This window comes from Falco naumanni, chromosome 2 (assembly GCF_017639655.2).
Source record: "Falco naumanni isolate bFalNau1 chromosome 2, bFalNau1.pat, whole genome shotgun sequence".
In the NCBI taxonomy this organism is placed as follows: domain Eukaryota; kingdom Metazoa; phylum Chordata; class Aves; order Falconiformes; family Falconidae; genus Falco; species Falco naumanni.
Window position 1 is genome coordinate 72,645,334 of NC_054055.1, and position 14,125 is coordinate 72,659,458.

Genomic DNA, 14,125 nt, shown 5'->3' on the forward strand with positions numbered 1-14,125 from the left:
TACATGACTTGTGAAATTGTATAACAATGCCTTTGTTCATTTCCAAGGAAGCCTTTTAAAATTCTCCTGATTTATGTGTTGAGTTGTTTATACACGTGATCATTTTGCATATGTCCACGAGTAGAGTCTTCACAGATTTTAAAGTTGTTCAAGCTCAGGTACTATTTATTTCCACAGTGAAAATCTATAAAGCAGGACTACACAAATCCTATAGTTGGCCTGCATGGATATTTGTAATCAGGACATTATTCTAGCTGTTTCTGTCTTTTGTTTCTGTCCAGACATGCCTGACCTAACTTTACAATGTCTTAAGTGTTCATCTGACTTCTTAAGTGAGCTCTGCAGGCAGCGTTAAACTCATGACTCCTATGACTAGGCATCTTTTGGATTGTCTAAAGTTTGTAGACAAATTTTACTTGGATGTGTCTTTGCAATCTGATGGTCACAAGGCTGACTGGAATATAAACACTCAGTCTCAAAAGCCATGGAGTTTGGATCAGATGGGAACTATTAGCTAGACGTTGGTGCAACCTTAGTTTTATTTGCAGATATTTTGATTGGCTTTATAAAACCCTGCCTCAATTAGAACCAACAAGTTTGAAAATGAAGTGATTGTGATAAGCAGTTGGCTAACCTTAGATAGTACTGTGTAGCAGCATAACACTGCAGTTACTTGGATGTGCTTACATTGTCTTTTAGGCAAAGTTAACTATCATGTAATAAATCATATTTCAAATAACTTTGAGAAGGTTGAGATATTTATTGACAACCTTTAGTTGCTCTTGTGCATGTGCCATATGCATGGTTCTGCCAGTAATTTTTCTAAGTTTCTGACAGCTCTTTAGGAATGATTTTGGGCTGATGCCGATACTGGTACTGAGTACCAGTTTTGTTAATGCTAAAGAGAATTTGGTTTTACAGTAGAGGTCAAATCTTGAAACAGAAGAAATAGCCACTTCTTAAGTCAAAGCAGAATCTAGCCTCAGACATTCCCAGTGAAATTAAAATTCAAAATAAATAAAGCTACTGGAACTTAGTATCTATTTGTAATCTTATTGGCATCTTTTAGTGAGGCATTAACACGTTTGTTGTTCAATCCACAAGACTGTGAGCTTTTACTTAGTGCAAGAAAAAAAGACTCCATCCGCAGCCCAGCAACTCCATGCATGGCTTAAATCAGTCCATGAACTGAGTGCTCACAAGTGCATGTAGTACACAGAAAAACTGAGCAGGCTTTGAAAGAATTGGTGGTGTAACAATTTATGTCTTTCCATGAAAATCAGTTTATTTTGAAGACGGGTAAAGGGTGAATTTTTTCTAGTAAGGCATAATAACTTTAAGACTCAGTTATTTTCTCTTTCATAATGCATTCTGCATGAAGTAATCTTAAAATCTTTGCCTCATTTTAGTTGGTATTTTGAATTAAAATTCTGTGATGAAAAATTTAAAATTTATATCTGATGGTTCTCCCAGTTTGTATCTGTTTATATCCATGAGAATCCGCATGTAAAAAGAACTGTATTCTTCTGTCTTTTCTTTCAAAACCTGAACACGTTTGCCATACAATCATATTACAATTGTATTTTCTGCCTAGGAAAATAAAATATCTTTCAAAGGAACTTTAAGTCTTTGTTGTTGTAGTGCTATAATAGTTTACCTGTATTTTTTTACTTGATTTATTCTTAATTTTAATTTCACTGGGAATATCTGGGGCTAGATTCTGATTTAATTTGACTTAAGAAGTGGCTGCTGCTAAGTTTCCTTCTGTTTCAAGATTAGACCTTTATTGTAAGACCAAATTCTCTTTAGCATTAACAAGAAATGCTTCATTTTTTTTCACCAGAAGAGAATTTGGCCCGGAACATTAAGGAGAAATTATCATCTCATAATCTATTTATACACTTAGCTGCAATGTTTGAACAAAAATGGATTCCAAGCACTGTGTTCAGGTCCTGAACTTTGTCCCTGATCCCACCAAGATTCAACTGTATGCCAATGTGCATCACTGACTCTAGTCCCATTAATGTTCACCAGAACTCCTTAGTGTTGAACCTCCAACTAGATATGTGCATTAGCCCTAAAAAGATCAGAGCCCTTTATTCCATGTATACTGTCTCGGCAAAAGAGCTAGCTGTAGTTCTCCGCTATTACCAATTCCTATGTAATGACATTTATTACTGCATTTTGAGGCAAGTCTCATTACCAGAAGCTGCTAGACTCCTATTTAGTTATTAGCTGGGTACAATTAGGGTTGCATTCATCAGTTGTGCTTGTTCAGCTGAGTTCAGATTTTCTTTTGCTGAAGGGAAGATCTGAGTTTATAAGCCAGTACTTCAGACAATTTGAAACCATGACCTTAAATAATCCTGGATGTTCTGATCATATGCAGTCAAAGAAGTGTATGGTACTTAATGAATTAGAGACAATGGTTCTCATGTTCAACAACTATTTGTGTCCAATTTAATGTCTGCTTTTGCAACACTAGATCTAGTCTTCCTAATGATATGGCATACCAAAGTCTTACATGACAAGGCAGCCTGCCTTTTTTTTCAGAACCATCTAAATTTACAGGTACTTTAAAACTCGTTGGCATCTCATTGTTAGTCTGAAATTTTGGGGATGTGGGCAAAAATTATTCATCTTTACATGTGAAGATTTCTGTCTACAGCTTTGTGCTGGATGGCTTCTTAAGCTTTAGACAAATTAACTGTTATCCATTTGAGATAAGCTTCCCACAGAACCATGGAATTTAACTGTTCATCACGTCTCTGCTCAGTAGCTTCCCCGAAAAAAGCTCTCAGAGTTTTGAGTGGATGATATACCTATTACCATTTGTTCTAGTGGACTTAGGGATTAGTGAAAAAAAAAAAATATCCAAAGTTCAGCATAGTTCCCAGACTTTAGTGACTGGAATTGCTTTCTGGAGATCTTTGAAGATTGTGGAGAGGGGAAGGTGCCTCTATGAGAAAGGGAGATATTTAATAGAAGCTGTTGGCTTACTAGGGCCAAATTTGCATCAATTTTGACTGCAGGATAGAACAGGATTTATACTTACCTAGTTTTGGGTCAGCTAACACTGGAGAAAGTAAAACACCAGTTTAGATCTCAGTTTAGAGGTTTATGTATATGCTATGGGTTTGAAAGGAGGGCAGTATAAGTGAAGTAACCAACATGCCTTTCAGTGGAAGAGTGGCATTATTTTGAGCTAAGCTATGTCACCAGTAAGAGCTATCTGAATAATGTTCACCAAGTACACTGACACCAAAGACGCTAAAAGAAAGATAAATCCTAGTGGCCTCAGCTAAAGAAACTAGTAAGAGCTTGTCCTGGCCTATTCAGTCCTGGAAGTCTGAAAATATGGAAGATCTTGTGAGAAACTTGCATTGTTGCATTGACTAAACCAAATCAAATTCAAAAACCTTTGGATGAATCAGTGCAAAGGCAACATGGGCCGAACAGAATGAGTCTAAACTGAAAGGAGAAGAGTTGCTTAGGTTTAACTAAATGGATTTCATAGGGATTTTACTCAAAGCTAGGATGGTTTCAGGAATGATGAGATGAGAAAATCTGGAAAGATTTTTTGATGTGGAACAAACATGCTGAAGGACTTACATGTTGAGGCAATGGGAAAAAGTGATATGCTGCATTATTTGTAGTTTCTTGTCAGTCATCTTAGGTTTTGACTGTAAGCCACTGTTCTTAATACTGAGATAAATGGGGATCATGATGATAAAGTGGTATAGGCTGTAATTTACAGCAATTTTTCTTGGGTAGGAGGAAAAGAACCTTGCCCTCCTGAAAAATATGTAATTCATAGTTCCTGGTAGTTCTACCTGAAGAATAGACCTTACGGTTACTGGGGAAGAAAATATTTAAAGTGAGTACTCATAGTTTCTGCAAAATAATATTAAACATATTTTTTTTTCCTCCACAGTAAAACCAACAGTTATTGATGTTGACATTTATGTCAACAGCATTGGTCCTGTATCATCAATAAATATGGTAAGTGACTTGCTAACAAAGATTTTTATCTGGACTGCTGGTCTTGGCATCAGTACTGGCTTTAGAAAAAGGCAAAAATACCACTGGGATAAGTTGCTTTGATTGCTAATTTGGTTCTGCTTTCAGGTATAGATCTGTTTTTCAGATGACTCCTTTGTGTCTCTTTCAGAGAAGAACAAACCTATGAGCAATATTATGCTCTTGTGTTGTCTACCACAAAATGCTGGTAGATCTTGAATGGTAAATAGCCATCATAGGGAAAAAATAAGTATGAAGCAAAGCTATTGTGAAGAAAATTTGTGAATTAATGTTTTGAGAGTCGAATATATGTAGCTTCATCTTATACAGAGATTCATCCCATACTATTAGTGTATTTATATGAAATTCATCATCTCTTCAGTGGTTACTTTTCTTTCACTGAGTTATTAACAATCTTTAGCCTTAAAGTATAATTTTGAAGAAGTTACACAGAAGTGTATTGCATGTGCAAAGGCAGGAGAAACTAAATGTCTGGGTGGTAGTGTGAAAATAGTGAACCTAGCATAACGTAACAGTTGGTCAGTTGTGATCTTCAGGACATTTCTCAGTTCTGCAGCAATACATTCAGATTTAGAAAGCAAGCTGAATATTTATGCAGCTATGGAGGTATGGATGGCTGCTTGTGCAACTTCACATTTGAATTCAGCATAGTATTCCTTTTTGTAGACTAGGCTGAATTTCTTCTTAATACAACTTGGAAAAGGAGGACCTATTAATATCTTCATTTACTTAAAGCTCTTATATGAACCTCTTCAAAGCAATAACTTTCTCATGTTCACAGTGATATTCCAAGGCTGCTGTGTACAATGATTATGCAAGTATCTAATAAATACACTGCATGTATGTTTAGTATTTGGGGAACAAAAGCTCCTGAATTTGAAAGGTGGTCATTCAGCCTGATTGGTTTTGCCTATGTATGTGGGAGAATGTAAATTATTGCAACGTGTCAAATACTGGGTGGTCAGAGACTCCTATGCCCCCTGGCAACGGGAAATCTGACAAATAAAGATAGAACAAACTATGTGCTGGGAACAACTTGTCCACACATTCAGAGTGTGAAATTTATTGGTCATATGTTGTGTGAAGCACTGAAATGTCAAGCAATAAGGGTACCTGCTCCATTCTTGAACTAGTAAATAGTTAATTGTCTTGCCCTTCCCTGACTGCACACCAAAATGACTTGTCCAGGGAATGATTTATTGGAAGATCTTACTTCTCTTACAGTCCTCTGGCTTGCATTTATATACACTCTAGGAATGGGTACTCTGTTCAAAAGCAATGGGGACAATGGTAAGGATGCTTGCTTTTCAAAGTCTTTTTGCTCTTTGCCCCTCTGAATTAGCTTGTAAATAGCATTTTGAGGTGATGGAAAGGTATGTGGAATAATAATTAGAAAACATTTTATCAGAACTGCTTCAGATAACAGGAAGGAAAAAATAATAATAGAAGGAGCCAGTGGTTCTTGGAAGATTATTATGGCACAGTCAAAACATGACTAATTTACTTATGTCTTAACTTTGAGTTCAGGATAACTTATGGCACCAAGGTGGAAAGATGCACCAAGATATCAATTTAAAAAATGCATGCTGTATCTTTTTGATAGTAGACAGTCTTATTAGGATAGTTCAAGATTGTATGGCATAGAGATATTTCTTGGTTACAGCTAAAAAAAACCCTATGTATAATCTGTAAGGGCAGAATCATATCTAACACCGTAACTACATAAAATGTAGGTACTTGAAGTTGTAAGGACTCAAGTCTGGTTAAAGCTATATTTACAATTTTGAATAAAACCAGACCTTGTTTCAAATATGCTTGTGGACAGTATATTCCACTGAAACTTAATCTGAACACTTTTGAATTTGATTCTGTTCTCAAACCTAATTATCAATATAGGAGATTAACATTATGGACTCAAATGTAGCAAACTTTTGTCCAAAAGCTCCATTTTTGCTTTGTTACTTTACAGTTTGTTCAAACTTGCATGAGAGAGCAGAAATGAGCTTGCAGTCTCACATTTACAGTGAGAATGGAAAGCCCTCCTCACAAACCTATAAGCTATGGTGCTGTGCTCCAATGCCAGAAGTGATTGAGGTGCTACTTTCCCCCCAGTCTGTGATATTTCAGATGTTTGGATATAGTATGCAGTAGCTCTGCGATACTCTACTGGGGAAAAAATTAAACAGTTTTTGGAATTAAAAATAATAAGTAAAAAGTAATTTATATATTTTTTAAGTAAGCAGTTTTTCATGAAGCCTGTGAGCTGCTGGAGCATGGGTACACAAGCAGCTGAACAGAAACAGTAGCTGGAAATTACCTGTGGCAGAGGAAGAGGAAGGAAGGGACTGTCTTCAGTCTGATTCCTGTCATACAACTGAACTCTCGAAGGGAGAGGAATGTGTGCGAAAATCCTGTACAGAATTTAGAATAGTATTCTGGGAGAAAAAAGGAGTATTCTTGCAAGAATCTACATATGCTGTACTTCTCAGCAGGACAGGAACTTTTAGCTTTTCTCCTTAAATTATAATTAAAAGTTGAGCTATTCTGTCAAGACAACTCTGCAAGATGGCAGTTGATTGAGTGAAAAGAAAGGTGATTACATTGATTTCCATCTCTTGTATTTTGAGCGAGATCATCAACACGTACCAGGAGGACTTCCCTGCTGTGTACTTCCAAACTTAGCCCTTAGCACTATCTCTTTTTTCTTAATCTGCAGCCCTTCTGAGGGAAAAATCGTGTGGAGCTTCTCTAGAGATCAAACTCTGCAGGTATATTTTCTTATCGGTTTTCATCAGCACTTTCATCCTGTGGGTGAAACCTAGAAAGTAAAATAATTTTCTTTAAAATATCTGTTCAATGGGTGTTCAGTTGAATGTTCAAGCCAATTTTGTAGAACAAAGGTTTTCAGATGTCAATAACTTTGTGGTATTTATGATTAGACTTGGATATGGATATTAATATCTCCCTGCTTCTTTAACAGTCAGGAAAAAGATAGTTGTTACCAGACAGCTACCTACAGCAAAGACAACCTCAGATTAATTGTATGTGAATGCTTGTGGCCCTGAGGAAAAAGAATTTGTCTTAGACTGAGGCTGAAAGTGCCACAAGGAGAGGAAATGTTAGGGACCCTTTCAAAAAGGCTTGGAGTTAAGGGAAACGTAGTGTTCTCTGTGACAGAGACAGCATAATCCACAGGAATATGTGGCTGACCCTGCATTCCAGACTGTTTGCAGAGGGTTTATCCCACTTCCCCTAAAGGCCTTGCCAGTGGTTCATTTCCTAGTTGCTTTCAAAAATATCGATTTAGAACCTCAAGATTTCCAGAAAAAACAGGAGTGATTGTGAGAAGGTAATGTAGTTGCTTTTCAGTTAGAGACTCATCATTTTAACATTGTAATCATTTATGATGACAATAGACATTTCTTCTGGATAGGTAGTGGTGACTCTTCCTTTGTCTCTGACATGGAAGACTTCTTTGGGCCATGGTCTAAAAAAAGCTAATGTTAAGTAGCAAGAAATAGGAATTGTGTAAGAATAAAGAAGTAAAACCTGGCTAAATAATGAACTTAGTAATACTAGGAGGTAGTCTAAAGTGGCAGGGGCTTTGAAGAAGAAAGCAATTTCAGTGTTTTGAGCTATGGCATGATGATATGAAATGACAGAAATGATTGATACTAGACAAGAGTATTTTGAAATTAAAACTCTGAGATGTTTGAATGACCATTCAAAAATTTTAGGGTGGCTTTTTAACAGATAAAAGCCATCTAGTATAAATATCTTGGTATCTGTCCTTTAATAAAAAAATAACAGCATATGAGCTTGGATTTATTTAAAAGAAACATAAACTGGTTGATTTAAGGGTAAATGACACACGGATGTTGTAACCCAAATCAAATCTTCCAGTGTGCATATTCTTATCTCTTTGTCTTGGTTTTCATCTCTTCATAAAGTAAGTTACAGAAATTTGCAACTTGCCATTTCATGTTACAATGTCATTAGAGACCCTGACTTGTAGGATGCAATATTCATATCTATCAGAGGACTTTATTTCAAATTTTTACACACACATACACACGCACGCACACACCCCCCACACACACACCCTCACACACCCCCACCCCCACCCCCCACACCCCCCCCCCATACACCCCGCCCCCACCCCCACACACCCCCACACACCCACACCCTTTATATTGTGAAACAGGTCTAAAAATTCCACATTACTCTGTTTTCATATCTTAGTGTCTTTTTTTAAACACTTCCCATTCAAAATGGTGTCCAGGAAGCATACGCTTTTGCATTAAAATCCATGCTCTGATTTTTGTCAACAGCACAGTTCTTGTTAACAACAACAAAGGTTTGTAAGTTGCTTTATAAAACTTAGATCTTAATGTGACTTACTGTAACCTCTTTTTCTACACACAAGCAGTACTGGCTTGTGTATAAAAGAACAGGAAAAGGAGACAGACCATGTCAATATGTGAAGTAGGAATCAAATGTAACTGATGGGGGAAAAAAATCCCCTAGAAGTAGTTTTGTGAGGAATATAAATACACTGAGATTATATAGACTATTAAAATCTCAATAGCATCAAAGTTTGTGTATTTGCACACACATATAGTCTTAACTGAGTAGCTACAGGAATATGAGACTGCAACACAAGTGGCTGGTGAAGGAAGTATTTGACATCTATGTGGTTTTAGCAACTGGAATCTCATTTTAACGAAGCTGTACAGAAAGTATGTTGAAGAGACAGTGAGAAACAAGTTTATAAACTGTACTTACCTGTTCATAAAAGTACTAATTGATTGTCTGCTGGATATATGCTCATCTTTTTATTCTCAGGTAATCTGAAAAGGTAATTCATAGAGTGTTTCTTTTGTGTGTTTCATCACTTCATTCTTTTGTGTCCACTCTCTAGGCTATGTCGTATATCTGTATGGATGCTGTATTTGCTTTTGTTAAGTGCTGTAGAATAAAAGCAATCTTTGCTCCTTTTTTCCCCCTTAATGTATTGATAAACTACTTGGAGCTTCAGTTTCAAAGTCCCCACATGCTCATTTTGCTTCTCCACTAGGCTTGGTAGGTATTCAAAAGAATAGTCTTCATGTGGAGACTTGTCTAAGGTATTATTCAGAGCTTATAATTAGGTCTCAATTTTTTGAATATTTTTAGTCTTTATGTCTATTTATTTAATAGTTAAAGCTATTATTAAAGCATTTGCAATTATAGAAACATAACGTGGTGAATCTTTCCATAACAGGGCAAAGATAATTTAAATTCAGATTTTGTATGGTTTTCAACTCACTGTGTAGCCCTGAGTGTTTCCTTTGCAGGCTTCTTCTCAAAGACAATGCAACACACTATTTGAGCCACAAGCCTGATATCCTGCTGTTCGTTGTTAACTTGGAGTGTTTTTTCCTAACTGTATCTCACTGTCCTACCTAACCTATTTATAAATCAATTGTGTAGGAAGGTGGTTTGTTATTTTTGAGGGGTGAGTTTTCAGGTTGGTGAGTTCAGATCATCTTTACAATAATGGCATGCCTCGGGATGTATTCCCCGCAAATTTTACAAGTTTTCTTTTTTGCTCTGTAACCTAAGATAACACTCAAGTCCTGCACTAAATTTTAGTTAGAGTGGGTCTGTTCATTTATGAGGACTGATACTAATCATACACTTAAAATTTTTGCTAGATTATGATCAAGTTACTATTCTTGCTTCTAGATCATATTTATATACTGTCATTAAGTTAAGATCACTCATGATAAAAAAGGTATGAATTATTGAAAAATTTTAAGCTGCATGGATTTGTGCTGATAAATCAAAATCACCTCACACACAGACTTGCTTCAAGCTCTGGCAGTCAGTGCCTTACTATGAAAACGTTTCTGGAAGGTAGTAGTAATAAGCTGAAACTTGAGTCTATTTATGACTTCTGTTCACCCATTGAGCTTGTGGGAAGCTAAATAATCTCAAAAGTGAAATGGAGTGGAAAGGAGAAAGCTGGAGGGGAAAAAAATTGGCTTGGTTTGGTTTTTTCGTGTATCACCTAGCAGCTTCTACTTTTGGTCTCCTCTAGAGCTCCGTTTCACATAACTAAAATAGGACCTAGCTGACTGACACTTAGATAAAAGTCTTAGGCTGCTCTTGTTTGAGGTGCAATTGAATGGACTAGCATAATGTTCATTTTTCTGTAATGAAACTTGTGTACTGTGATGAGTAGCAGTAAAATACTTATTGCTATAATTTACTGCACTGGCAGGAAATCCAGTGTGCTTCTTAGAGAAATGATCGTTTCTGTCACAAGTCTTTGGTAATGGACTGATCTGTCTGCTGGCCTGTTTTATCAGAATTCAAGGAGATTGTCCTATATGGATGCCTTAGTGTTTTCTGAAAAGGTGTATAACAAATAAACACCTTACTGTCACTAATGCAGGAAAATTAAATGTCTCATCTGCTCAGTAACAGGGATTGAAAAAAGATCTGAAGAACAGCTGGACTGAAAGATTTTTCCATAGCTGAATAGTGCTAGAGAATCTAACAGGTACCTTATCTTTGAGCAAATGAATTGGCCTTTGTACAAAGTATGGGAAGAAACTACTTTCCAGCCTGATGCCAGATCTTAGGCTTGATTTTTCCCACTTCAAAAACCTGTTTCTTGGGCCTGCGCATCCTAGGCTTCAGAGTAAACTTAGGCACTGTTACAGTTCCTACAGAAAGTAACAGTTGCCTTCCTTGTCTGTCCAGTGCTACATAGCTTTACTTTCTTTATTGCCGACATTTGGGAAAGTTAATTTAGTAAAGCTACGGCTGAATTGCTGCAAAGGATATTGAATTACTTTAGGGTAAATAGAGGGTCTCTCTGCCTATATCAGATTAGTTTTTGTGCAGTCAAGCATTTATCAACTTTGTTTTAGAACCTGAGCTTTCCATGATTACTCTATGAAAGAGTAATTACTTCTGTGTCAACCTGTTTATTGGATTCCTGCATGATATTGACATAATTGAAACCATGATTTTGAGAGTTTGATCTTCCTTAGTTCTTCCAGTGATGGATTTACCCAAGAAGCAAATGGATGTTGCTGATTGGTTCTCTAAATAATAGAGCAGTCCTAATGACAATTTGTTGTAAAATGTCATGGTATAAAGTTTTGGGAGTGCAGACCCAGGCATCACAGCACCCATAGAGTCATTCCAGTGGCATTATAAATGTGCTTGTAATTAGGAAGGAACATCTGAATACAATGTAACTTCATATAATCCCAAAGACAGAAGAGTCTTCATGTTTCTGTAAGTTTTTTTGGCTGGTAAAGAATGAATACTATTCATCAGTGTCATTTAAATATCAGAACAATGCCCTTCATTTTTCACACCATTCTTACAATGAATAAAACCCAGAAGAACCCACGTAGCCCATTTTTTTTTTATTTTTTTTTTTTTTTTACATGAGAGCTTGTCATCAGTCTAATTGGACATAATTTCCTTTATTGTCTCATGGCTGAAAAATAAGGTTTAAAGAATTGTATTTCATTTCCCTTCAAGTTTTTTTAGTGAATATGGTGTCCTGTGACTCTTAAGTACTCTTAGACATGCTTTTTCTGGTACAGACAAGGTATTTCTGCTGAATGACTACACAGAACAGAAGAACAAAACAAATGCTTTGTTTCTGCAGCCTACAGACTGCAGGGTTGAATGCCCACACCTCCATGCTTTTGTTAATATCACACACTTTTCTCCTTTTAAATCACAATAGTCTTCATTTGTTACTTTCTTGATCTGGAAAGGGGACTTTTATGTGGTCAAAATAGCAATATTCTACATTCTTTATATGTTTTCGTAGGTTTCTTCCTTGAAGCTTTCTCCACCTCTGTTGTCTTCTGCATCTGCTTTTCGTTAGACTTTTAAGATAGAAGTTCTCCTACATACTGTGTTGGACAAGCTGTTTTCTACCCTTAAAATTGGTATCTCCTCCAGAAACTGTGTTTCTTTTCCTGCTTCAACAAATGACATTTGTGACCCTTGAATGCTGAAAAATTTGGTGAAAGGAAGGTGGTTTTGCAACTATTATTAGCTTTTTGAATATTACACGGAAGCAGACAATTTTGACCATAGAGTTTTACACGTGTATTAGTTAAACATCTTAGGTACTATGGTGAAGTACAGTGACTCCATTAAAAATAGCAACAAACATTTAAATGTTAATAAAATAATTTTATTAAGTGCTTTTTGAAGTTTTAAATAGTAAAGGAAACTGTTCAGAGGTCTAGGAGGTTAAATTCTCAAGGCTTTTGTGAGATTCTTAAACCAAAGAAACTTCTACATTCCTGTCTGACTGCTTTCTGTGCTTACCCCAAGGTGAGCTGTGTGTGCTGGGAGCTTATCTAGGAAACTACATTCCTTGGGAGACTTGGGAGCAGAAATAACTGATACTTGCTTTCTTTGACTTGCTTTGGCATATTTTGCAAGGACAGCAGAATTTTCAAAAGTGCTTAAGGAACTTAGTCATGGGAGGTATTAAATACCTAGCTATAGTAAGATGTGGTAATTCTCGTACATACGACTTAACGAATTTAGGGCCATGTTCACAAAGGTATGAAGGTGTCAAGCTCTTTCAGATAGTGCCTAATTTACCATAAATGTCTATGGTTGTTAAATACTTATATCAGTCTGAGCTCCACTGCTGTTTTCCTTGCAAAGATAGTGAATGCTTGATTTACGTGGAATTAGAAATTTGGAAGAAATCTGTATAATTCTTGGCCATTTCTGCAAACATTTTTCCATAGGAATTCTGTTTAAAAAAAAAAGTTGTAATAACAGGGTGGTTGTACCTGTTGTGATCTGAGATTTAAAAAAACAAAGTTTGAAGGAACGAAATTAGGCTAGCTGTTATAAAGAAGGTATATTTGGAAAAATGGAGAAACCCTTGGTCATGCAGACACTTCATCATGTTTGACACACACAGTGATGATTATACTGTCATGTAATCTACTTCTGTATTAATATTCTTCTATGAAGCCAAAAGTTCCTGTGAAGACTGTATGGGAGAAACAGAACAAATATGACATTTCACAGTGAAGTGTAACAGAGGAGGAGAGACAAAAATGGTTGGCTGCTATTTTGAGAATATTTCATAAGATAGCCATGCTATTTCAGACCTTCTGGTCTTTGTCCTTGAGAGAAATTACTACAACCTTCAAAAGAAGAAGCCTGGAAACTAAAATTCATAATTGTGTTGAATATAGAAAAGCACAAGCTCAATGGTAACATTGGTTTTATGTCTTCTACAACCTGTGCTCCTGGTAACCTCTGCAAGTGGTATCTACTTGTCACCTTTCCTGTCTGTTGCACCCTCCTCTGATTCAACTGTACATACTAACCTTTATCTTGATTGTCCATTGATTAATGTAACTTATTTTTACCCAGAACATAGTCATCTCAACAAGCTTGAAGATTGCAATGTCTTTCTCGGATCTCAAAAGGGGCACGTGTGCCCAAGCTTTTGTGATTTTTTTTTTCCCCATCTGTATTATTTACTTAGTAAGAATAAATTACCTCTGTTTTCAGATCTTGCCTCTCAAAATCATTCTTAGAAACAGTAGCTAGTGGACTCAAGGGATAGTGAGCTTTGGCTGATAGATCATGTTTCGTAAACTGCATTGCCTAACTGAGACAAAGAAATAACCGCCATTTGGTTACACGCACTCCATATATTTGACTCTGATAGTTCTGTGCTTTTGAATGGCTTTTCAGGTGGATATTTCCCCAAGGTATATTTATTGTAGCGTGCACAGTATGTTTGTTTCATTACTTAGAAGGCCTGTAGATTGAGGTTGAAATACAAGGCAATCAAAACTGTGAACTGTAGAGAGGTATGACCTTAATTTTTCCATTTATAGAGACTGTTATATTGCAGTAAAACACCTTTTGTTTAATCATGTCAGTTACTTAATTTTACCACTTTTAGTAATTGAAGAATTGAGATCACCAAGCTGTTTGCTGGTCTTTCCCACTGCAAATGGAAATGAAAAGTTATCCTCTTGTATTACTTACCTGCCTCAGTCTTGGTCTTCATTTCTCTGGG

The 14,125-nt window shown here is 36.3% G+C and overlaps 1 protein-coding gene across 1 annotated transcript in view; it reads left to right on the forward strand.

Moving 5' to 3' along the window:
• Positions 1-14,125, forward strand: part of LOC121083604 (gamma-aminobutyric acid receptor subunit gamma-3-like) — a 175,269-nt gene that overhangs the window by 14,764 nt on the left and 146,380 nt on the right. Inside the window, exon 3 of the mRNA XM_040584171.1 lies at positions 3,935-4,002. Coding sequence (XP_040440105.1) covers positions 3,935-4,002 — 68 coding nt within the window. The remainder of the gene's footprint in view (positions 1-3,934; positions 4,003-14,125) is intronic.